The sequence below is a fragment of the Zerene cesonia genome, unplaced genomic scaffold (assembly GCF_012273895.1).
Source record: "Zerene cesonia ecotype Mississippi unplaced genomic scaffold, Zerene_cesonia_1.1 Zces_u003, whole genome shotgun sequence".
Taxonomy (NCBI): Eukaryota; Metazoa; Arthropoda; class Insecta; order Lepidoptera; family Pieridae; genus Zerene; species Zerene cesonia.
Window position 1 is genome coordinate 2,720,313 of NW_024045133.1, and position 26,612 is coordinate 2,746,924.

The following is a 26,612-nucleotide window of genomic DNA, read 5'->3' on the forward strand; positions in this document are numbered from 1 at the left end:
GCGCACGCGTACATCCGCCGCGACTCGTTCACGACGCTCTCTATATTCTTTATATATCCGTCCTTGTCTTCCGACGGGATGGGCGTGTCCTTTAATTTGCTGCAAGACGAAATTAATCGGTATTATTTATTTGCTGCAAGACGAAATTAATCGGTATTATTTATTTGCTGCAAGACGAAATTAATCGGTATTATTTATTTGCTGCAAGACGAAATTGATCTGTATTATTTAATGTGTGATCATAATTTAATGTGTGAGTCGAGCACGTTTCCACACGAATTAGACCAGCTGGCACCGGGGAAGTACCACACCGTAACAGAAAACCGCGTAAGTCCGTATCCTGTAGGAATATCGGGATAAAAAGTTGCCTATATGTTATTCCAGCTGTCGAGCTATTTACGTACCAAATTTCATTGCAATCGGTTCAGTAGTTTTTGCGTGCAAGAGCAACAAACACACACATACAAACAAGTTACATTTAAACTTACTTAAGTTAGTAAAAAAGCAGTGGTGGATCAGTGGTGAGGACCTCGGACTTTAAAATCGATAAGTCGGGGGTTCGAGACCGGGCGAACGTGCAAGGAATGAATAGATTTCTCAATTGATCTGCACATGTGGATAACATCACCACTGCTTAAAACGGTGAAGGAAAACATCGTGAGAAAACCGGCGCGTCCGAGAATCAAAAGTTCGACGACATGTGACATCTGCCAACCCGCTCTTGGCCAGCGTGCTGGATTATGGCCTGAACCCTCATAGCAGGTCTGTGTCCCAGCAGTGGGAACATATATGGGCTGATGATGATGATGATTACCTAAGTTTAAGTTGTATTTGATGTTTGGAACTGGCGCTCACGTGCTTTCTCAAATTCGACGTCGTCGCGAAATACAATCTGAAATAGTAATTAATATATTATTAGAATTTTCTTTTCAAATCCTAAAAAATAAAATTTCTCATTTATAAAGCATTTCAATGCTGTAAAACTAAAAATGAGAATTAATATATCAATTATTGCGCAAGTCGAGCAAGCTTCGGCACGAATTGGGCCAGCTCGCACCGGGGAAGTACCACACCCCCACAGAAGCCCGGCGTGACATAGCAGCATGCTGCTGTATTTCGTAGGGCGAGGGGGGGGGGGGGGGGGGGGGGGGGGCAGGGCAGAGGCCCGTTTATTTTTCCTCACCCCTACCAATCCATTCCTTATTTCCAGTCGTCAACCCTTTCCTTATCCCTTACCCCATTCCCTTACTCAGGCTGCGCATGCGCAGCGGCAATACCCTACTTCTACTCTCCCTTACCCCATTCCCTTCCCTTACCCAGGCTGCGCATGCGCAGCGGCACTAATTCTGCTCTGTTCATGTGCGGTGGTGATTGCTTACCATCAGGCGAACCACCAGATCGGTTGCGCGATATCACATAAAAAATAACACTTACAATTAACGACACCCATGTCTAGTAACGCTCAATTCAAGTGACACTCATGTGTGTGTGATATTTTACTATCATATTCATGCACTCAAAGAAATATTATCCACTAGCGGTGCGCCCCTGCTTCGCTTGTGATACATAGATAGCCTATAGCCATCTTCAATAAATGGGCTATCTAACACTGAAAGAATTTGTTCAAAACGGACCAGCAGTTCCTGAGATTAAGGCGTTCAAATAAACAAACTGTTCAAGTATGGATATAAAATTCTCGTGTCCCAGTTTTCGTTGCCATACTCCTGCGAAACGGCTTGACCGATTTTGACGAAAATCAGGTAGGCCTATGAGAATCGGACAACAGCTATTTTTTACAACCCTAAATGATAAGACTTCGCCTGTGGTACATATATAGCCTATAGCCTTCCTCAATAAATGGGCTATCTAACACTGAGAGGATTTGTTCGAAACGGACCAGCAGTTCCTGAGATTACTGCCTTCAAACAAACAAACAAACAAACAAACTGAAGTTTTATAATATTAAGTATAGATTATTTTTTTTTTATGTCGTGGTCGGCAATGGAGCTGGTGGGACGCCTGATGGTAAGCGCTACCACCGCCCGTGGACATTTAGAGAGGCGTAAGGTCCATTGCAGACCTTACGCCTCTATAAATGGATTGCCGACTTTAATTGGGGAGGGATTAGGAAAGGATTGATGAGAGGAATGAAGGAAAGCACTGGGAAGGGTGAGGAAAAGAATATGGGGATAATTAAACTCACTTGCACGGCTCGCAGTACGGCTTCCGCTTCTGGCCGCTCTCGATGCGGTGTCGCTCCAGATGCTTCCGCAGGGACGCCCGCCAACGGAACACTTTGCGGCACACGTCGCACGTGAACGTGTCCGATTTGGTGCTGGAATATGTTGAAGTGAATTGAATTTTGGGATTTTTTTTTTCTTTTCTTTTATTTCATCATCATCAGCCCTTATATCATGTTCCCACTGCTGGGACACGGGCCTGCTATGAGGGTTCAGGCTATAATCCACCACGCTGGCCAAGTGCGGGTTGGCAGATGTCACATGTCGTCGAACTTTTGATTCTCGGACATGCCGGTTTCCTCACGATGTTTTCCTTCACTGTTTTAAGCAGTGGTAATGTTATCCACATGTGCAGATAAATTGGAAAATCAATTTATTTCCTGCACGCTCGCCAGGTCTCGAACCCCGACTTATCGATTTTGAAGTCCGAGGTTCTCACCACTGGGCCACCACTGCTTTTTTTCTTTTATTTATTATTTATTTATTTATTCTTTTTTTTTTAAGCTATGAAATGCTTAGTAGATGAGACATATTTTAAGGGATAGCAAACAATTGTGATCACGCAGCGGGGAGAGAGAGGATAGATTTAGTTGAAAGTGCTTTTGGGAAATTTTCGAAAGAATAGAAAAAATTTGATCGCGAGGCGGGATTCGAACCCGCGTCTTTTTGCCGAACCGTAGCAACGCCTAGCGCTCTCGGCCACCCGTGATCCCGCCACAGTAACCGATCGAATGATTAAGAACCATCACAACCAATACGAATACGAATTTTTTTTTTTTTATTTTTATTAATAAAGCTTCATTCATTTCAATGCCATAAAACTAAAAATTAAATATACTTTTGCGAACACAATAGACCACATTTTTGATGGAAGTTATATATATATATATATATATATATATATATATATATATATATATATATATATATATATATATATATATATATATATATATATATATATATATATATATATATATATATATATATATATATATATATATATATATATATATATATATATATACATATAACACTAAAATTATTTAAACCAATTTATTGAAAACCAAATATTGTCAATTATTGTTAGTCAATGTATGGATAATAATATTTACCTAACATCAGAGGTGGTCTCTGGTTGCACATTCAATTTATTATCTTCATTTTCGTTTGAATACTGTTCAATTCTGGAAAAAAAAAAAACAATAATTCTTATAAAAACAATCATATATATATACTAGCTGACTTGGCAAACGCTGTTCTGCCTTACTCTTATCATTTAGGGGTATGAAAAAAATGAGACATTGGCAGATACTCAGACCTACCATAGGTTAGGTCTGAGTATCTGCACACAAAATTTCATGAGGATCGGTGTAGCTGTTTCAGAGGAGTATGATAACTAACATTGTGACACGTGAACTTTATATATTTACTAGCTGACCCGGCAAACGTTGTTCTGCCTCGCTCTTATCATTTAGGTGTATGAAAAATAGATGTTGGCCGATTCTCAGACCTACACGATATGCACAAAAAATTTCATCAAGATCGGTCAAGCCGTTTCGGAGGAGTATGGCAACGAAAGCTGTGACACGAGAATTTTATATATTAGATAGAGAAGATATATATTCGATATCATAATTAATTAATACAAAGTATAATATCATATGTAAAGGTTGCCTGGCAGAGATCGCTTAAAAGCGGTAAGGCCGCCTATTTACCTTTAAATATTTCTTTCCTTTCATGTTTTCTTCTTTGTTTGTTAATCTTCCTCATTTATATGTGTTAAATAAAGTATATAGTATTGTATTACTACTACTAAACTAGCTATTGCCCGCAGCTTCGCCCGCGTGGTCTAAATAAATTTTCATGGTACAAACTTTCATCCCCTATTTTATTCTCTTGGCGATAGATGCCTACATCATGGCTATATTCATGCTAAATTTCAGCCCTATTAGTCCAGTAGTTTTGGCTGTGCGTTGATAGAGCAGTCAGTCAGTCAGTTCTACTTTTTCGGGAATAGTTACAGTAAAAAAATGGTCAAATAAATAATAATAAATATATAAATTAAGTCTTTATTGAAACTGTTAAACACATACAATTATATTGGTAGAAAAAGCCTGTATACAAAATCCTCTGTTACTATTATTATCATATTTTTGTATTACTTATGAATGAATGAATGGACGAACGAATGAGTGAATAATAATAATAAAAAAAATCATCTTTATTCAGTCCTCACAACATTAGCACATAACAAAAACTTAAAAATACAGATAAGTGAAAGGATAACGTTGTGAGAGACTGGTGCCCGAAGTAGACTACAAAGAGGCCCTACTATCATATGAATAGAGGGTAACCTAAGTTTAGGTGTCTACGTTATAATTGGAGAAAAGTGATCTTATAATGACAAGAATGGAAGAACGAATGAACGAATGAACGAATGAACGAATGAACGAATTAACGAATGAACGAATGAACGAATTAACGAATGAACGAATAATAATTGAATGAATAAACAAACACTCACCCAACGCAATGCACGATATTATAGTGCTTGATCACGTCCCTCTTGTAGGCGAACCGCTGCGCGCACGCATTGCATTCGAACCGCGAGCGATGCCGCCGGCTGTGGTATTTGAACGATATCGTCGAGTTGAACGCGCACTTGCATATGGCGCATTGAAATTTCGATTTCTGTGAAAAACATTTCCACATGATGGACGGAACATTTACATTAATCAAAGAAAATACAAGAAAGAAAGAAAATAAAGTTATTTATATAAGGTAAAGTTAATAAAAAATGATCTAATTTACAACACACTAAATAAACCTCATACACACAGTGGCGTAGCTAGAGGGACAAGGGCCCTGGTGCATAGGGAAAGAATCGGGCCCTCTTCCCCTCTTTCCGCATTCCTCCCCTCTTTCAAAGCTGAGGTTAGAGGGCCCCTTGAGCTCCGGGGCCCTGGTGCACTACACCACCTGGCCCTATGATAGCTACGCCACTGCTCACACAATCGTTGTGGTACACAGTAGTCGAATATTAAGCTGCGCCCCGCGGTTTCACCCGCGTAAGTCCGTATCCAGTAGGAATATCGGTATAAAAAGTGCCTATGTGTTATTTCAGTTGTTCAGCTGTCTACGTACCAAATTTCATTGCAATCGGTTCAGCAGTTTTTGCGTGAAAGAGCAACAAACGCACACACATCCTCACAAACTTTCGATTCAATTTCTTTTTTTCTTTAGGAAGGAACAAACATCCTACTAGTAGGAGTAGGATGTTTGTTGAACTACTAAACGGAACTTATTGCAATTTGATATACAGACAGGGTATGAGCTGACTTGGGTGATAGACCCCACGGGATACAGGTAGTATGGAAGTGATATTTTCACTTACCCGTTCATGTTTATCACTCGTATGTTCATCGAAATCTTCTCTATTTGTGAATGTTATAACGCACAAGGCACACTTGAACATAGCATTGATGTATTCCTCGCTCGCTCTTTTAGCTTGCCTTTCATCAGCTATCTCTTTCTTACTCAACCTAACCTCCTTGTAGACATCTCTTTCGCCCGTATCAATAACGTCCAAGGAAATTTCCTCTTCGAGTTCATTTGAAAAATTATCATTGTTATCATCATTATATTCTGCTTTGTCATTATATTCTAATGTGTCACTATATTCTATTTTGTCATTAAATTCCGTTCCGTCATTAGTGTCATCAATTTCGGATTTTATTGTATCTATAATTTCGTAGTTGGTTTCTTTCTTGTCTTCATCCGAGATTGATATAGAAAACAATGGTTTTGATTGCAGTGACGTTTGTGATAGACTCTGAAAGATTAATTAAATGTTCTATCAACATACAGTACCACAAGATTCTTGTGGTAGCTGGATGGCATTGCCAGTGGTAAATAGAGAGAGGTTTGTAGATAAAATATAGTATAACAGACATTGCCTGCAGGCAACATATGGTCACAATCAATTCTCATAGTGCAAACTTTGATCCACCATTTTATCCCCTTGGGGATAGAATTTATCAAATTACTATCTTAGGGCCTGCTTACATAATAGTGGCTATCTACATGCTAAATTTCACCCTCATTGGTCCAGTAGTTAGAGCTGTGCGTTGATAGATTAGTCTGTCAATCACCGTTTCATCTTATATATTAAGATCCTAGTTTTTAAAGTTCTTTCCCTACTAGAACTAGTTCAAAATAGAGTAAATGTGTTTGAATAATTAATGGGTAAATATAACAGATGTTACATGATTCCAATTATTTTATTATGTATTTTCATATAAAAATTTGACTGCCTCCATGGGTTTGGGTTCAATTCCCGGTGTGGATGCAAAAAAAATTGTTTCGCTCTGGCAGGGCACAGACGGCTGATCACCTATTTGTCGGTAAAGAAAATCGATCAGTGAAACAGATGTACATCATCTGCCCCATACTCCACTAGGGGACATGGGACTTCACACACACCATATAAAAATTTAATCACATAGATATCAAAGATGATGTAAATTTTTTAAGACTCAGTTTTATGAGCATACATGAAACAAGCAAACTTATGTATGAAGAGAAAACCTTACCTTTCTGACGCAGTCGTTCAAAATCTTCTGTACACTAAATACCACTTTCTGCTGGAACTTTTTTATTTTAACCAGTATCGCAGCACATTCAAAACAAAGCTGTATCAACCTCATTTGGGATTCCTGATACAAATATTACATCATTAATATTTCTATACCATAAGCTTCATTCTGAGTATGTAACATTATTAATACTAATACTACCTACTGCTACCGTGATGTCTTGAAGCAGTGTTAATTCCAGTGTGGGAATAAGACTGAGCTCTGTATAGCATTCTCATCACTGTCCCCCACTGAAATTAATACTGCTAAGTACAGAATAGCCCCTCTGTGTTATCGTCCCAATGTATTTTTATATTTTTACACACTCAACCTGATACAGTAACTACAAATATTTTAATCGGAGCATAGAAAACAGGGCGCTATCGCGGCGGGTGTTTTTTTTTCGTTACCCCCAATGTAAAAGTATTTTCAGCAATAAGGGTTTACATAAAAATGGGATATTTATGTGTCCATGTATTCTCTCTGCGCAACGAATATATAACAAAATACTTTTGAAAATTTTTGGAAATCCTATCGCTATAGCGCCCCCTTTCTTATATTCTGACTCACATTTTATGATGCATATACATATTATGGTAATAATATTGCTTTAATTCAAAAATTAATCGTCCAATTACCTGATTTTTCAATATATCTAAAAAACATTCCTTTAAAGTTGTATCATTTATAATCGATATTTTTCGTTCGGAATTCAAGCATCCGTAGCATATATCATTGTATAAGGGATCCATATTAGAGTTAAATATTTAAAGCAAACATAATAAACTTAAAGTAATTAGTTGTTATATGGATTTAATATTGCTTCAAATTTGTTTTTATAGCGGCACTACAAATATAAACAAAATGTATGACGTATCTCATTTGACAGACAATAAAAGCTAGAACACCATAAAGAATAAATAAGTCATGATACTTTACTGCATTTTGATAATATGAAAATTTTGAATACAATAAATTAAATAAAAAATATTAAAACGTATTAAACCAAATTCAAAGCCTTAATCGAAATAAATTTATAAACGGTTTTTGTAAAAATCTTTATGCGAATTAAAAAAAGGTTCTTAATAATTCGTATTATAATTACGGCGATATAATGTGTTCATTATAAATTCAAAACAAAAATAGTGAGATAATTTTATATTATATGTAATTAATAATCTGACAATTGCAATTAATATTTTTTTAAAGGCAACACCAAAGCCTAACTGTTTACTGCACAACTTTTTTTATTTGTTGATAGTCGTGAACCAGAATATTGGACAGTTTTGTCTTACTGTTTTATAAAATTCTGAATAAAAAGTATTCCTTTAATAAAATGAACTTTAGCATTTAATTGTGAAAGTTATAATGGAGTTAATTTTACAAAAAGTTTGCATTTGCTGTCATGAGGAAAGACAAAACCTTAGAAGCCTTTCGAAATGCAATTTTACGTATATTTTGAATAGTCTTCTTAATAATAAGGTAAATATGATCGTAATTTACAAAATTTTCAAGTCCGTGTTTTCAGAAATATACTAAACTGCTTATTTTCAAACATTGTCATAAAACTTTATTTTATAGTATGTTGTATTAGAATTGGCGTCTTGTAACAAGATGGCGATTACATTAAGTTTTTTTTTCTAATGTTGGGAAATAAGATACTAACCTTTTTGCATAGTTTGATATGATTTTAATAATAATTGTATATTGAATTGTTTGTATCACTTTGGATTTACGAATTATTTATTGAACGCTATACACGAAAATAAACAATGTCAGATTGTTTATTTAATTCAAAAAAATGCCATAACAAAGGCTGTATCTAAAATGATTGGAAAAAACATATAATAATATGCATATTGCATACTAGCTGCGCCCCGCGGTTTCTCCCTCGTAAGTCCGTATCCATCATTCCGGTTGTCCAGCTATAGTTATCGCCTCCAGACAACATTCGTTGTATTCTGTTAATTTTGGTGACGTAAAAATAATATTAATTATATAGTTTTGTTATATGTCATGCGTTCTTTAAAAATCAGTAATATAAGATTTACCCGTATCATAATAATTGTGCAACTTGTATTTTTAGTCTGTGCTTTTGACATTTTTCCTATTGGTGTGTACAATAAAGTTTTATTCATTCATTCATTCATTCAATAATATAATTTTTAAATTATTTCAGTTAGCATACGGAAATTATAATATCTGCGATATTTGTCACTCGACGCTGATAAAAATAGATAAATTTAAAAAATACGTAGAAAAAAACAACGAATTACTAAATGTACGGCTTCTTCAAAATAAACATAATATGCAGTCCACAAAAACTCCATTTAAATTATGTCAAATATCAAATGTCGAATTAACGTGGACATCGTTAGACCAAAAATTGGAATACGAAATTAAAAAAGAAATCGAAATTGAAATTGAAGTGAAAGTCGAGAATGACAGCGATTCGAAAATGGAACCGTTTGATATATCGACCGTAGATGACTCACACACTATGGAAATGTTGCCAGCTAAGAAAAAGAAACCACGCACACAGTTTCAAGCAAATTACGAGGGGAAAATAAATATCGTTACGATATCTATGGACGAATTGGTAAATGAGAGATTGGAGGAGGCACGCAATAAGAAATATTTGCAGTTGCCGTACAAATGTGCGGATTGTATAGTTGCGTTTGAGTTTGAAGAGAGTTTGAACGAACATATGGATAAGAAACATAATGCGGTAAGGCGTATTAACTTTTAAATTAATAATTTACCACTACTGCATTCTCTACTGTAACTTCACCCGGGTACAGTGGTTAACGCGTGAGCGTAGAACCGAGGGCTCATGGGTTCGATTGCAAGTGGAGACTCACACAAAATAAAATGTCTCGGCCTGGCAAGACGATGAAGGTTGTAACCTTCTCGTCCATGACGAAAGACGATCAGTGAAACGGATGTATATCATCTGCCCCATACCCCATAGCCCCATGATGGGGATTTTACTTATGTGTTAGGGCAGACAGCTCTAACTCTACCACATCAATTTTTAATTGTAACTTTTACAATTTTTAATTTAGTAATTTTATAATTTGTTTCCTTTTTTCATCTTATTTTATAATAATTTGCAATAAATATGCATAATACTAGCTGCGCCCCGCGTTTTCACCCGCGTAAGTCCGTATCCCGTAGGAATATCGGGAAAAAAACTTGCCTACATGTTATTCCAGTTGTCTAGCTGTCTACATACCAAATTTCATTGCAATCGGTTCAGTAGTTTTTGCGTTTAAGAGCAACAAACACACACACATCCTTACAAACTTTCGCATTTATAATATTAAAGTAGAATCTAGTATAAATATCAATTTGCATTTTAAATATCTATAAGTATGTTTGTATGCATGTTTATATGTGCATCTTCTGACTGGCACTCAAACAAGGGGCTACTAAAAATCAGCGCTGCGCATTACGCGCAGCACATGCTGAGCAGTTACCCTTTTTAGCACCACACCGATCAGTCATAAGTCCACCTTTTTATTATACGTCCGTAAACATTATGTGGTGTAAAATAAACGTTCATTCTTTCTTCTTTCTTTCAATTAGAAATATATCTATTTAAGAGAGATAGAAGATACAGTACAAAATTGTGTATCTTATAAAGAAAATATACGCTAAAACATTTTATTTCAGACTGACGGCAGTCTAGTATGCTCGGTGTGCAAGTCGGTACTCAGCACGCAGTTGTCATTTAACGAACACTGCAAACGGCATATGAGAAGGTAGGAAATTACATACAGTATATATAAAATTCTCGTGTCACAGTTTTCGTTGCCATACTCCTCCGAAACGGCTAGACCGATTCCTCTGAAATTTGGTAAGCATATTGGGTAGGTCTGAGAATCGGCCAACATCTATTTTTTATCCCGATATTCCTACGGGATACGGACTTACGCGGGTGAAACCGCGGGGCGCAGCTAGTACAGTATATTTCTGGCTCCTGAGACACAGTGTTACACTAGTTCAGGAGCCTAAGGATGCATATACATGCAGATGTAACGTTTTTATCCAAATAAAAATTTTATTATTTATTATTATTATTTAGTACTAGCTGCCGCCGGCGGTTTTGTCTGCGCACTCAAACTACGTTTGAATAAAATCTATACACTCCTCCTTTAGACACAACGATTTTTAACGCTTTATTGAAACCTTGTAATGTCTACATGTTAATAAAGAAAAATATTTTTTTATAATTAACTATCATTCCGCCCGTGGCTTTGCTCGCGTAGTCGCAGAAAATAAAGACCGGCAAAGTTACCGTTCCCGGTCGTTTTCCGGGATAAAAACTATACTATGCCCTTTCTCGAGTGTTAATTCAAATACTATATTTGTACCAAATTTCAACATAATCGGTTTAGCCGTTCTTGAGCTATAAATAGTGTAACTAAAAACGACTTTCTTTTATATATATATAGATTCTTAATGTCTATTCCTAATTTGTAAAATTTTTCTACAGTAATTACATTTAATACATTCCAGATATGAATGTGTCGAGTGTGGCAAACGCAGTAAAAACGTCTACCCGATTTTGGAACATTATAATGAGAAGCATGGCAACATTCCAGTTCAGTATTCGTGTAAATTATGCGACTATAGTACCGAGTGAGTTGCCATATTTATTATATTTTAGGTGCTTTTCAACCGACTTCAAAAAAGGATGAGGTTTTCAGACTGTATTTTTTTGGATCTGTCCCTCAGAACCTCAGAACTTTTGACTTTGTGAACCTATTTTGATAATTCTTTGTCGTTAATAAAGATTTTTTTTTACTTTTAAAAATTAACTCAAATTGTGTTGTTCCCTATAAAATACCAAGTTTATGTTATTTAATGTTAAGGCACATGAACTAAAAAAGAAATTCGTTTGCTGAAATAAGATCCCGGTCGGCCGAGTGGTGATACAATAACGCAAAATCTACCTTTTGAATGAATTTTTTCCTTTTCTTTAATTCATAAAGAATTACTAGTTCTTGCCCGCGGAAAAGAAAACAAGAAACAAAATCCGTTGCGTAGTTTTAAATATTTAAGCATACAAAGAAAATGACTTACGGACAATACGGAGAGGCAAATGCTGAGTAGTCCACCTTATCACAAATACTATCCAAATATTAGAATATATTGTATATCCAATGTATTTTTTTTTTTAATTGTTCTTAAAATGTATTATTTGTAAGCTAAAATGTTGTATTTGTGATTAAATGTATTTTCTTTCTTTCTTATACTATATAGTGATGTGTGTTTCTCAGTTCGAACCGTCGATACCGCTATCACATGGACAAGCATAGAACGGCGAACGTGCAATGTAAAGAGTGTGGCAACACCTTTGTTAATACAACTGGCTTGAAGAATCATATGCGGTGAGTTATTATTTTTTTTTTAGTGTTTTGGCGGCAAATATATAATTTAGTATTTTCTTGTGTTTGATTTTACGCGAGTATTATACGTTTAGAAATTAAATACTTTTTAACTGATTTTTAGCGCGATTTATTCATTATATTATTAACCCAACGTTTCGAACACTTTACAGCGAGCGTGGTCACGGGGATACTTATAATATAATGAATAAAACGCGTTTAAAATCCTTTAAAATTTTTTTAATTTCTAAATATATAATTTGTATAATACATACGATACGCGAATAATAGCTTATTATTTAAAATAACTGTTATTGTTATGGCTTGTTTTGTGTTTTGTTAAAATTTATATTATGAAACCTTTATAGAAGCTACCTTATATGTTAAATATATAAAGATCCAGTGTCATGATGTACGTTCCCAATGAACTCTTCACCAACTCAACCGATTCCGATGAAATTTCGCACTTTATATGTAATTTGGTCCAACCTAAGATATAGGATAGTTTTTATTTCGATTAATTATCCCAATAATTTATAATCTTAATATTTTTCATTATTACTCAGCCACAGCAGCGCGTGGCCGGGTATGCTAGTGTTAAATGCTACCAATAACTTCATTTTTTTAATTTTCCCGCACATAACATTGCAATATTATTAATATTTCGAATTTCGAAGGACGGAAGAATAAAACAAAAAAGGTACCTAATACTAACGTAATGAATGGGTTATCCTAGGAGATAGTGATTCGATTTGGAATACTTTTTTTTTGTATTGTATAGTTCTTTATTGAAGAAGGCCACAGACTATAGAACTTCATGCTACGACCATAAGATAGGAGTCATTAAAAAATGTGGTAAAAATGGAATTTTTCTTTTAATAAATAAGATATATTAATTCTACAAGACTTACTTTTAAACACAGGTTAACATATTAATTATTCATGAAAAATGTATCACAATAATGATGCTAAGGAACTGTTCTGTGGTTCTTAAGCGACGACATTCCATGATGATGATTCTTCATGAAAATTTTTCGGTTAAAGGAATATACTGTACACTATGAACATATATCTAGCGATAGCACATCTTGAGATTATCTTTCAACAACCCGTACTGGGTCGTTTTAAATCTACACTTATATTATAAAGAGGAAGATTTTGTATATTTGTTGTTTGTTTGTAATGGATAAACTCAAAAACTACTGGACCGATTTTAAAGATGTATATATGCACCACGGGCGAACAGCTAGTGAAATATAAATTTTACGCATTATTCAAATATCAGTTCTCATGCGAGTCAAACTGTCTCTTTCTCACTAAGAATAAAGAATCATTAGAATTCTATACATTACATAGAACGATTCACAAAGCGCTGGCCCGCGTGCACGCGTGCGACGTTTGCGGCAAGCGCTACCGGCGGCGTAACAGCCTGCTCGCGCACGCGCAGACCCACACGCACACACACGCGTACTGCGAGTCGTGCGACAGAACGTTCCGCACGCACACCACGCTCCTGAACCATTTGAAGATGCATTCGAAACACGTTAGCGACGACGTCAAGAGGTGAGTTGTGGGGTAATTAATGATAGGTACATAATTATTTATTTATTCACACCAAATAGAACTCGGAGTTCTTTTATAAAAAAAGGAAAACAAATCTAAAAACTATTTCATACAAAAGAAACAAAACTTTGCTTAACATAGCTTATTTATGACAATAGCAAAGATGATATAATAGTACCTTCGAAAACTCACTCAAAGCACAAGAACTGAAATATCCTTTTCTTTACCCTTCCCAGACGTTTCCTTTATTTCTCTCGTCGATCCTTTCTTAATTCTTTACTAATGTATAGTTGGCCATCAACCTTTAACGCCTCTGCTGTAAAATTTTACACAATAAAGGATCGTGATCGTGCACAAAATTTGAATTAAATCCGTCCGTTTTAAGTTGAGCAAAATCGAATCTAAAGGAGTCATATACAAACATACATTGAAGAGGTGAAGCTAATAAAAGCTTGTTAATCCTATCCTACTAATATTATAAATGCGAAAGTTTGTAAGGATGTGTGTGTGTTTGTTGCTCTTTCACGCAAAAACTACTGAACAGATTGCAATGAAATTTGGTACGTAGACAGCTGGACAACTGGAATAACATATAGGCAACTTTTTATCCCGATATTCCTACGGGATACGGACTTACGCGGGTGAAACCGCGGGGCGTAACTAGTCTACTATATATATTTGTGATGGTTCTTAATCATCTCAATAGATGGCGTGGGGTGCCCCTTAGGCACATGAAACCGAAAGAGTAGAAGAAATTCGATTACTGTGGCAGGATCACGGGTGGCCGAGAGGCTAGGCGTTGCTACGGTTAGGCAAGATACGCAGGTTCGAATCCTGCCTCGTGATCAAATTTTTTCTATTCTTTCAAAATTTCTCATTTATAAAGCATTTCAATGCTATAAAATTAAAAATTAAAATTAGTCTATACTAATAAAGCCGAAGAGTTTGTTTATTTGTTTGTGTGGTTGAACGCGCTAATCTCAGCAACTACTGTTCCGTTTCGAAGAATAATTTCACCGTTAGATAAGGCTATGTGTGTACCACGGGCGAAGCCGGGGCGGACTGGAATATCTTGAATTTATAAATGTTTTAGGTACATATGCGACGAGTGCGGTAAGAAATTTCTCAAGAAAAGGTCTCTGCAGGACCATATCGACTTCGATCACTTGAAAAACAGCAAGTATTCTTGTGATAAATGCTCGAAGGTAATGTTATTAATATTAGTTTTTTATTTATTTTTTTTATTATTCTCAAAATGTATTAATTGTAAGGTGTTGTATTTGTGATTAAAAGTATTTTCTCTCTTTTCTTTCTTTCTAGTTGTTTTTATTTTATTTATTTATTTTTATTTATTTATAAAAAATCACTTGCCATAACAGGACAAGCCCAATGCGACAGTGATACAAAAAAAACAAAAAAAAAATAATAATTTTTCAACAAACTTAACTAACTTTCTTAAACTTTTTATTATATCGTATACTTATCAACTGACTTTAAACAACTATGAGGTTCTCAATTAGACTGATATAGGGTCTGGTCTTGGGAAATTGAAGGGGTTTAATTTGTTTCAGAACATAATATATTTAACTATTGAAATGACACTCACACTAATACTATAAACGTGAAAGTTTGTTTGTTTGGATGTTTGTCCGTTTGTCACAATCACGCTGAAACTACTGAACGGATTTTGATCAAATTTGGTGTACAGACAGGGTATGAGCTGACTTGGTTGGCAGGATATCACGTCATATATCATTTTTATCACGATTACTAAAAAAACCCTTGAGATAAAACATGAGTCTTGAATCTTGATATCCGTCCGAAGCGGGGACAAGCGCTAGACGCTTTAGAGAGCTTTATTTTAGAATTAAAGTATAGGAATATAAAATTATTGAATTTAGAATGACAAAAATACACACAGAGCACTTGAAGTAGTCTTCAATAACAATATCTTAAATAAATTTTTTCGCCATTCCAAAGATAAGTTCATGGCATTTTATGGACCTTTCCGTAGTTAGAGCTAGTCATGGCTAGTAAATAATAGTTCTGATTGGGCAAAATGCGTTATAAACGCAACATTATACTTGAATGATATAAATTTGAATGTATTGTTTTGGTATGTTTAAACTAGCTACCTACTTAATCATACAGTAATAAGCGTAATTGTACTATTGTAAATTTATTTGTAAACGCACATTACTTTTAACCTTTATGGTTTTTCTTTAGTTACTACACTACATTTAACTTGTTAATTTTTTTATTGTTCTGATAATAAAATAAAAAAAAAACAGTAGCAGTCGTGGGACTGCCGATAGAAGTGAAAACGGAACTATTAAGTTGAGAGTAATTAAAACTATATGCAAAAATTATATGAAATTTTTTATGTACGCGCACATAATACATTCAGAAATAGTCGATGTATTAGTGTATACGTGTACACAGGCTACTGCGCGTGCGCTAGTCTGGCTCTCCATATCTATAGATATACTATTATCATTAGCATGTCGGTGACGCGAACCGAGGATTTTACCCTCTACCAAAACGCTCAACGCGCCTAAAGAAGTTTTCACTTCAAAAAATGTATATATATATTTATTGACAAATACAGGTGTTCAAATGCCACTCCGGATTGAAGCGTCACACGCAATACGTACATGAGAAGGTTCGCCCGCCGCGGAATAAAATGTGCGACCATTGTGGTCGGGGGTTTACGGTGAGTTACGTTTATCTAAATAAAAAAAGCAGTGGTGGCTAAGTGGTGAGAACCTCGGACTTCAAAATCGATAAGTCGGGGTTCGAGACCGGGCAAGCGTGCAGGAAAAAAATTGATTTTTCAATTTATCTGCGCATGTGGATAACATCGCCTCTGCTTAAACGGCGAAGGAAAACATCGTGAGGAAACCGGCTTGTCCAAAAATTAAAAGTTCGACGACATGTGATATCTGCCAACCCGCACTTGGCCAGCGTGGTGGATTATGGCCTGAACCCTCATAGGAGGCCTGTGTCCCAGCAGTGGGATATATGGGCTGATGGTGATGACGTTCATCTTGTTAATTGTAGAAATTGAAAACTTTTTAACGGATTTTGAACGCGATTTATTGATTATATTATTAACCCGACGTTTCGAACACTTTACAGCGAGCGTGGTCACGGGGAGACTGACCGTTTGAACCAGGGAGCGTTTAAAATCCGTTAAAAAGTTTTTAATTTCTAAATGTATAATACTCGCGTAAAATCAAACACAAGGAAATACTAGTTAATTGTACTTGGGTTGCCAGTGATAAATATTTAAAGCATAGAGAATATAGTTGTGTAATAGTGAAAGATTTTTTAAAACGGTAACGTATTTTTTGATATATTTAATAAAACTTTGCGCTTATTGAATTCTTCAAACATAGAGGATTCTAGCTGTTAGTCCCGGCTTCGCCCTGGGTATATATATAGCCTGTCACTCAGTGAAGTTGAAGCTTTCCAATGATGAAATAATGTTTGAAATAGATCCTTTCGATCGATAGTTTTTTGCGTGAAAGTGTTACGAACATACAAAGTTTCCTCTTTATAACATTATTGTGGACTGCATCTATAAACAGAGCGAGAGAGGGTTGACTTTTCCAATTTGTTCTAATCCTACTCCTACTAATATTATAAATGCGAAAGTTTGTAAGGATAAGGTGTGTATGTTTGTTGCTCTTTAACGCAAAAACTACTGAACCGATTGCAATGAAATTTGGTACGTAGATAGCTCGATAACTGGATTAACATACAAGCAATTATTTATTATATTCCGATATTCTTACGGGATATGGGCTTACGCGGGTGAAACCGCGGGGCGAAGCTAGTCCTACTAATATTGTCAATCCTTTCCTTTTCCCTTATCCCATAAAAGCGGGCAGCACATTCGTAGAGGCACTACCTTTGCGAATGTTCATGGGCGGTGGTGATCGCTTACCATCAGGCGAACCACCAGCTCAGTTGCCCGCTATGACATAAAAAAAAAATGCGAAAGTTTGTAAGGATGTGTGTGTGTTTTTTGCTCTTTCACGCAAAAACTATTCAACCGATTGCAATGAAATTTGGTACGTAGATAGCTGAACAACTGGGTTAACATACAGGCAACTTTTTATCCCGATATTCCTAGGGTGTACAGACTTACGTGGGTGAAACCCAGTACCACGTACCACGCGAGTGTCTACCATAAAATCTACCAATTTTTTTGTTTGCAGTCAACATCGATCCTCATAAGTCACATTCGCACGCACACAGGCGAGCGGCCGCTCCATTGCACGCTCTGTCCCGCAACATTTGCGCACTCCGCTGCGCTTTATACACATAAGAAATTGTTACATAATCCTAAACGGAAGAATTCCTAAACAGGCTGTTATTGCATGTGTTTTAATTACAATAATAAATTGTTTGATGAAAATTGTTTTTTTATTAACATATAACTGCGGTTGTGTTTGTTTGTTTGTTTGTCTTTCTTTTGAGTGGTCTTTTTTTTTGTTTTACGCATTAAAGAGATTTTATGACATATTTTTTGTGACTGGAAATAGTAAGGTTAGAAAATTATATAGGGTACATAAATGGAATAAGGTATTACTATGTCACATTAGATTTCAAACGAAATTTGCACTCATTAAAGTGATATGCCAGAGACAATAGGGTTACGGTTTTTAAATTTTCTACCGTTTATTCTGTGTAAAATAAAATGTTTATTATTTTAGATCATCGTTTTCGATTAATATTTCAATGTTTTTATTCAGTATTACTTCATCCTCGTTCGTTTCATTCGAATTATTCTTGTCTTCGGGTGCCTTATCTTCATCCTGACCTTTTCTATCATTATTACTTGCAAGATCACCAATATCAGATCCAGTAACAGGGTTTTCTTTGTTAATTTTGCTTTTAAGGTATCGCTGCATGGTAAGAAGCTCCTCAAAAAGTTGACTTTTAATTGTATAATTTAAATTCTTATATTTATCAAAAACGAGAATGTTCAAAGCGCTTTTCACTAATTTCCTTAACTCTTCATTTGTTTTCGGAACGTTTTCTAGCTTATCCACAATTTTATCCAATTTCTCTACATCACTTTTGTCATAATACTTATCCAATTTTGATAATAGCACTTTAATTGCTTTATAGTTTTTGTTTTCGTCCGATTTTCTTGTGTGTATTCTTAATATCTTTGGATTTTCATGGATGTATTTCATAACTGAACTATATTTATCACCTAATAAAGTCGAAAGTAGTATATTATTATTAATATGTTCATCCACTTCTTTAATAAAGACTCTGCTAATTTTTTCGAAATCTTTATCATCATAACTGTTCACTCTTCTTGCGAGGTTTTCAATGACAACACTTATTTTATTTCTATTTGGTTCAAGCATGGCCTTGATAGGGTTCAATAGGTTTTGTAGTCGAATAAGAAAGGTTTTAATGTCTGCAATGCTATGATTTGATTCATATTTAGGATCGAATTGTAACGACGTTTCTAGTTCTAGATTAACAGTTTTTGGATCTACCGTTGCTGTGATAGCTGTGAAAAGAAAATTATTCCTTTTTTTGAGTACTATACAAGAAATTCATTTAATATATGTCTAATTTTAATTACACATTCTGTTCACAGTTTTTTAATGCTACTACCATTTCCTTATATTTTAATTTAATTTTCATTGTGAAAGTAGGATTTAATTTACCTTGAATATAAACTATACACGTATATAATAAAAAATGTCGCACCATTTCAATGCCAAGCATTTTATTATGTACTTATTACGATTGCAGAATTTTATTGGAAAAGAATAAAACTATAATAAAATTCAAATATTCAATTTGATGAAAAAATTACGCATAAAATGCTCTTACATTCATTCATGTATTTTTCAAACGAAATAATTTATAATACTTACCTAGCCTTTTCAGATGCGTTAAAGAATTTTGTGAAATTATATTATCGAACATTTTTAACATAAAATTTGTATACATACATTTGAAATATTATTAATCATCTGTATATCTGCCAAAATAAAAATATAATCTGTGCTCTACTCTACTCTATATTGTTTATGTTTGATATGGCGTCCCATTTGACCAAAATATTAAACCTATTGTTATTATGAAATCGTATATAAACATTTGATGGAAAAGGGTTTTATAAATGTCGATCATCAGAACGTGAAGCTTTGCTAGGCGCATGTAAACTATTCAAAATGGAAAACCATTTACACGAAGTTCCTGTCATTAATTCTTTACAACCTCTACATATCCATCACCAGCAAATAAATCAAGTAAATATGCAACATGTTCCAGTGGATCTGCCACAGCCAGTTGATACAGTAGAGTTAAAACCGAAACCAGTAATAGTAGATAAAAAGAAGAAAGAAGCGATAGACGGGCAGGCCCGTGAAATCATATTCAAAGTCATAAAATTTTTCGAGAGCGAAAAACAGAATAGGGGCTACGCATTTCCAGTGGAGAATGTCGTGAAACGAGCGTGTGCGGCCACTGGTTTATCAGAGAGTACGATAAAACGTATAAAGAGGGAGGGTTTGAGGGCGGAGGCGACACAGACGAAAATGACCGGACCAAAGAAAAAGCGTATAAGAAAAACAAAAGTGCAATTAGATTATTACAAATTGTGCGCACTGCGCGGTATCGTTAATAGTTACACATCACGTAAAGAAGTGCCGACGCTGGGCAAAATATTAGCAGCTGCTAAACACGAGTTGGACTATAGGGGCGGTAAGGAGTCCCTGCGGTTAATATTATTAAACAAATTAGGCATTAAGTTCAAGAAGTGTGAGAAAAAGAAGAAAGCGGAAGAGGCGCCGCCCCAGTATCAAGCACCACAGCATGTTATGCCTCACATACCCATGGAGCAAATGAAAGCAGAAAACCACTGTATATACACCAATATGATGCCTCAAGTACCAGTGTCTTATTAGCGCATACTTTATTCTAAATCTAATTACAAAGTAACAAAGGGTAGGTGATCTAGGAAACTCGCCTAGCCTAAAGTATTACACATATTAATGCTAGAAAGATAAAACCTAGGATCACTGGAGTTATGCCAGTCCTCGAATATTGATAGCAATATAAAACCTCGCCTATGTTATTATATTAGATTCATGTTAGGGATGGTTTAATTGAACCAATATTTTGGAATAAAATGATGTTTCAAAATGAAAATGAATCAGAATGAGGTATTCCGTATTAGATCAGATCAGAAATTTTCGAATAATTGGTCAATGTTATGTAAAAAGACTAAATCTGAATGAGAACCTCTTGTAAACTTACTTGGTCGCCTACAAGCTGCTGGTCTATGTTGAATGCTCCAAGTATCCCTGGGTGGACCAAGTAGCTACCAATTTAGCACTACACAAAAGTGATCGGGTAACATGGTTCCGTGCTGGCATTATTAGTCTTGTTGTCGGAGGCCAAGACTCTTATATCATTTTTTCTCTAGAACACATTTTCCCTAGTACTGCAAGAGTTGTAACTACAATGGGTTCTCAAGGTTTGTTGGCCTTTTTGAATGTACAGAGTTTTTAAAATCACTTGGGTTTGCAGTGTATGAGGCTGGGGGCAAATACTGCCCTTTCGGCTGAAATTTAGTAGTGGGTAGTTTGTTCAAGGGAAAATACTATTTATCGCAATAGCAATAAGGTTCCAATTAGTGTAAATAAGATTATATAATAATGGCACCTGTTTTGTACTTTTCTAGCAGAGATAGCATAAGCAATAATTTTAACAGTAAGTTTTGAATTAAAAAATATGTGCATATTACGTATAATTGAGATAAATTTTAAAATTTCATAATTATATTGTATAGAATTTAATATAATCATTTTTCAGGCTATTTAAAACTATTTTGTTTCGTTTGTTAGCCATTTTGAGTGGATCTGTGAAATAATTATGTAAAAATTTTACCATTATTGAAGATCTGATTTGATGTAATTACTTTAGAGGCTCGGAATAGTTTCAGTTATTTGTTTTTCCAACTCTATTATGGCATGTCATAAAGAGTTTATAAACAGATTTTTTTAACATGCTCTTTTAAAAATAATGTTTATGCTGGTTACTGAATGGTTTACTATAAAAAAATAACAATAATACCATAAAACGCAATACCTATTATGGGTAAATGCATGTCATACGGTTATAATGCTATTCTAAGCCGCCCAATGTAATTATATTTATGCAGTAATGTATCGAATTCATTAATTATAACGGGAAATATTCGAATTACAATTTACTTTATTTCAAATTTTTTTTTTGTTAGGTATTTCGCATGTATACAAATTTCGAATTTCGAACGAGAACGATAAAGAGCAATAATAAAAATGTATCTGTCTTGCTCATTCGTATTTTGTATCAATCGAAAACCGCGAGACAGGCGTATTTTAAAATAGTGTTATTGTACGAAATTCTTGTTTTATAAAATGCTATGAATATATCGCTATCTCGCTCATACTTATCAACATTTTATTTTGTAAGAGCGAGATGAAACATTATTAATTTACTGGTGTTTATTTGTTTAGACAGTGATATTTTAAATATTGACTTAATGTGTATTATAAGGCTGAATCTATTAATTTAGATTATTATGTGATGTATTATATTTATTTTTAATGAAATATAGAAATTGAGTTCATTATTTACTTTCATTGACCACCTTAGTAAAATGGCGATTCAACGCATAAAATCGAGCAGTGATACAGACTGCCCCATACCCCCCTAGGAGATTTCACCTATTTGCTTTTAATTCTTTAATATATTCACAGCGATATAACTGAGTGCTACTGTTCAATGGAGATTTTGATGAAGAACATATCAGAGGAGCAGTTTTTGATACATTTTTTGTATTTACAGGTAGTTAGAAGGCTAGAGAGTACCATGGGCCACCAATTAGGGGAAAAAATCGCATTTCCATGAGATTTGTTATGAAGCGAGTTTGAATTACTAGTGTAGTTTGCTATTTAAAAATTCGGATAGATGGCGCTATGTATGATAACCGACAACGTCTTAGACTACACAAAGCCTGGGGCTTTTTTTATTTATTTACTTATTTTTATGTCTAGCGGGCAACTGAGCTAGTGGTTCGTCTGATGGTAAACGATCACCACCGCCCATGAACACTCGCAGAGGCTGAGACCTCTGAGAATGCGCTGCCCGCTTTTAAGGGATAAGGAAAGGATTGATGACTGGAAAGAGGGAATGGACTGGGAAGGGCTAGGAGAAGGAAATTAGCCTCCGGCTTCGCCACTTACAGTACGAAACACAATAGCAAGATATTTTTTCACGCCGGTTTTCTGTGGGGGTGTGGTACTTCCCCGGTGCAAACTGACCCAATTCGAGCCGAAGCATGATCGTCTCCCACAATAAAAATAAATTTTATAATTCCCCTACACCGTTGAAAATAAAGCATTAAATTATTTACATTTTAAGAAATAGTAAAAAAAAAAATACTCCAGCATCATTACTGAAAAATCTCATTCATCAAAACCATCAAACTGTTCAAAACTCACAATCCCCTGAATCCCAAGAAATAAAACACAAAATTCGCGATAATATATTTAAGTCGGCAATATAAACACATCGGAGACGTTCTTGTGCTGCGACCGCTCGTGCGTGGTGCGCGCGTACGACTGAGCGAACGCGGCGGGACAGTACGTGCATTTGTACGGCCGCTCGCCTGTGTGCGTGCGCTTGTGGTTCAGTAGTGTGCGGTTCGTCTGGAATTCCAAATTTAAAACTTGTTAGAAAACTTTTTTTTCGAAATTTACTGTTTTTCTCTATGTTACGTTATTATTTGTGTGTGTGTTTTGTTTTTTTTTTTTCCTTCTTTATAACTATAATATATTAGCGCTCCGCCCCGGGCTTCGCCTGAGGTACATATGTAGCCTATATCTTTTCTCAATAAATGGGCAATCTAACAGTGAAAAGGATTTTTGAAATCTGACCAGTAGTTTCTGAGATTAACTCGTTCAACCAAACTAAGTCCTTAGCTTTATAATATTAGTATAAATATGTCCCTGCAGTGGGAACACCTATGTGCTGATGACGATGATGATGACCGGGAAGAAATCGATAAAACACTTCGAGTTTCGTGCAAATTAGCTGAAGAGCACCTGCGAAAATTGGTCACCCATCCAATTTGTGACCAAATCAATCGTTGCTTAACCTCGTAACTATTTGTTGTCATAGAGTTTATTTAAGAGGATTATTTTAATCCCGGCGATCCCGATAAGAATAATCAGATTAACTCATGAATATATCGTATCGTCACCGATCCTTAAAGTTGTACTAAGTTCGAATCAAACCCGTCTGTATAAAGTGGGGTCGAATGGAGTCTAAACGATTCAGTTACATACAAACACAGTGGCGGATTTACAAATTTTCAGGGTATAGGCTGAATAGTTTTTGCCGCCCTTGCCTCAACAATTGTCATTTCATACATTATTTTTACAATGCAACAATTTCGTTGAAATTGCATGTAAAATAAATTTTCGGTATATTTTTGAGCTAATTGAAGCTCAATGATGTATGGGCGGGGTTATGTATGTTATTTACACAATAATGAACACTTGGTAAAAAAATCTTTTTGATTTCTATGAGGTGAAAAAAAAAAAAAAATTCGTTCCCCAAATTTGCCGCCCCCAAAATCTGCCGCCCTAGGCTCGAGCCTACTCAGCCTGCTGGTAAATCCACCACTGTACAAACATACAGGTGAAGCTGATAAAAGCGACGTCACTCACATGGAAGCCTCTTCCGCACACGTCGCATATCTTGTCCTTCGGTTTCACAGTTTTCTCGTGAACAAATTTCCTGTGAGTCCTCAATGAGAAACCGCTGACGAAATGCTGGAAAAATAATTAATTAATCTGAAACCATTATTATATTATATACGTACGACGACGCTCCCGGCTTCGCCCGGATATCAATATTCCTGTTTTAGCCAAAGGGGCATTATACTAATATATAAGGGGGATAAAAGGTATCCTATCACCCAAGTCAGCTCATACCCTGTCTGTATACCAAATTTCATCAAAATCCATCCAGCCTCTCGGCCACCCGTGATCTCGCCTCAGCGATCGAATCTCTTCCACCCCTCCGGTTTCATGTGCCTAAGGGACAGATTCAGTAAATACCGTATTCCTATGTCCGTGTGATATGTACGCATGTGTGCGTGCGATTCTATGTACGCACACAGGCCGGTCGAAATCGCCGATTGGTTGATTGTATGTGTGCGTGCGTAATTTCAGCTCTTATTATTTATTTTTATTATTTTTATTTAATTTCGAGCAACTCAGACTCATTTTGTTAGTAACAATTAATTCTTAAAACTATGTTAGTATATTATGTCTTATATAAAATAAAATAATTGTGACTACTAGGTATGCCAGCCACTACTGTGTCAGGTAAATTGCATAAAGCATGTATACTGCGACCGATTCCTTGGCACAGTGGTTAACGCTTGAGCGTACTGCGGGGTCCCAGGTTCGATTCCCGACGGCCGATCACCTACTTGTCGATAAAGAAAATCGATCAGTGAATCAGATAGCATCTGCCCCATACCCCACTAGGAGACACGGGACTTCCCTTAACACTTTATTATACTTCATATATACAGCAATAAGAAAAAATGGTTGCCTGTAAAGTCGGTTTTACGGCCGAAGATTTTACGTGACAACGTCTTTTTCTCGGTTGAATATTTATTGATATGAATATTATTAAATTGCACAATAGGAACAAGGAATTGAATGAAAATAAGAATTGCACAAATTTTAACTATTGAAAATATATTTTGTTTAGTAAAAAGACAGAGACAGAGACACAAGCACGCGCCGATTCAATGCGCCTAATTCTCTAGTGCTGCGCGCGCGGCGGACCGATCATAGTTCGGTGACTCATCGTAACGTTACCGGGCGTTACACTTTTTCATGAGTGACTCCGAGCCGCAACCTAATTTAAGACGTTGTCACGTCAAAAGCATAAAATAACTAATTACCTTATTGCATATTTCACAGTAATGTGACGATGAACGCACGTGGACCAGCTTGTAGTGATTCTTCATGTACGCATTGCGAGAAAATATTTTGCCGCACTCCGGGCATGGCACCCTGCATATGGTAATATTTCGATTTTATTATGACGAATAAACACAGTGCATTCAAATATCATATCCTACTAATCCTACTAGTCCTACTAATACTATAATCCTACTATCCTACTAATATGTATGCTTTGTGACATCGCGTACACGTTAAACATTCCTTTACAAAAAGGTTGCCTGGAAGAGATTGCTCTTGAGCAATAAGGCCGCCTTATAGTGCATATGTGCCGGCATGGTCTTCTTTTTTTTTCACAATGTCAATTTATTTTTCGGTAATATGTACTATAAAGAATAAATAAATTAATAATATTATAAATGCGAAAGTTTGTAAGGATGTGTGTGTGTTTGTTGCTCTTCCACGCAAAAACTACTGAACCGATTGCTATGAAATTTGGTACGTAGACAGCTGGACAACTGGAATAACATATAAGCAACTTTTTATCCCGATATTCCTACGGGATACGGACTTACGCGGGTGAAACCGCGGGCCGCAGCTTGTTTCGCATTTATTTATATTAGTAGGAAGGATTATCTAATGTAATGTTGTGAACGACTGTGAGAACACGTGTTGTATACAACACACAGCACACAACAACACAACAACCAACACGCGACTCACTTGACCGGCGGGCGCTGCACGTGCGCCACCGCTGTGCTGAGATGC

At 35.7% G+C, this 26,612-nt stretch overlaps 4 protein-coding genes across 4 annotated transcripts in view; 2 read left to right on the plus strand and 2 right to left on the minus strand.

Moving 5' to 3' along the window:
- LOC119838472 (zinc finger protein 234-like) overlaps positions 1–7,753 on the minus strand; it is a 37,644-nt gene extending 29,891 nt beyond the window's left edge. Inside the window, exons 1-8 of the mRNA XM_038364419.1 lie at positions 7,516–7,753; positions 6,836–6,958; positions 5,638–6,075; positions 4,768–4,934; positions 3,356–3,427; positions 2,204–2,335; positions 815–892; positions 7–99 (exon numbers count right to left, since the gene is read on the minus strand). Of these exons, the coding sequence (XP_038220347.1) occupies positions 7–99; positions 815–892; positions 2,204–2,335; positions 3,356–3,427; positions 4,768–4,934; positions 5,638–6,075; positions 6,836–6,958; positions 7,516–7,629 (1,217 nt within the window). The 5' untranslated portion in view covers positions 7,630–7,753. The remainder of the gene's footprint in view (positions 1–6; positions 100–814; positions 893–2,203; positions 2,336–3,355; positions 3,428–4,767; positions 4,935–5,637; positions 6,076–6,835; positions 6,959–7,515) is intronic.
- A 371-nt stretch (positions 7,754–8,124) lies between these two features.
- On the plus strand, positions 8,125–18,248 carry LOC119838498 (zinc finger protein 660-like). Its single transcript, XM_038364457.1, has 9 exons — positions 8,125–8,359; positions 9,057–9,605; positions 10,553–10,641; positions 11,399–11,521; positions 12,163–12,273; positions 13,627–13,833; positions 14,927–15,038; positions 16,442–16,546; positions 18,057–18,248. Exons 1-9 carry the CDS (start codon positions 8,246–8,248, stop codon positions 18,201–18,203), a joined length of 1,557 nt encoding a protein of 518 aa, XP_038220385.1. The 5' UTR covers positions 8,125–8,245; the 3' UTR covers positions 18,204–18,248.
- A 1,637-nt stretch (positions 18,249–19,885) lies between these two features.
- LOC119838499 lies at positions 19,886–22,414 on the plus strand. The gene has a single exon (XM_038364458.1). The coding sequence runs from the start codon at positions 20,043–20,045 to the stop codon at positions 20,775–20,777; it is 735 nt and encodes a 244-aa protein (XP_038220386.1). The 5' UTR covers positions 19,886–20,042; the 3' UTR covers positions 20,778–22,414.
- A 978-nt stretch (positions 22,415–23,392) lies between these two features.
- LOC119838473 (zinc finger protein 431-like) overlaps positions 23,393–26,612 on the minus strand; it is a 9,157-nt gene continuing 5,937 nt past the window's right edge. The window contains exons 6-9 of the mRNA XM_038364421.1: positions 26,568–26,610; positions 25,844–25,955; positions 24,591–24,695; positions 23,393–23,567 (exon numbers count right to left, since the gene is read on the minus strand). Of these exons, the coding sequence (XP_038220349.1) occupies positions 23,409–23,567; positions 24,591–24,695; positions 25,844–25,955; positions 26,568–26,610 (419 nt within the window). The 3' untranslated portion in view covers positions 23,393–23,408. The remainder of the gene's footprint in view (positions 23,568–24,590; positions 24,696–25,843; positions 25,956–26,567; positions 26,611–26,612) is intronic.

What these genes read in the sequence shown, in the direction of transcription:
- LOC119838498 (XM_038364457.1), top strand. Translation starts at nt 8,246, where the DNA reads ATGGAGTTAATTTTACAAAAAGTTTGCATTTGCTGTCATGAGGAAAGA. An exon ending in ATAGTCTTCTTAATAATAAG is followed by an intron (nt 8,360 to 9,056) that starts GTAAATATGATC and finishes AAATTATTTCAG; the next exon opens with TTAGCATACGGAAATTATAA. An exon ending in TTATGCGACTATAGTACCGA is followed by an intron (nt 11,522 to 12,162) that starts GTGAGTTGCCAT and finishes TGTGTTTCTCAG; the next exon opens with TTCGAACCGTCGATACCGCT.
- LOC119838499 (XM_038364458.1), top strand. Translation starts at nt 20,043, where the DNA reads ATGGAAAACCATTTACACGAAGTTCCTGTCATTAATTCTTTACAACCT.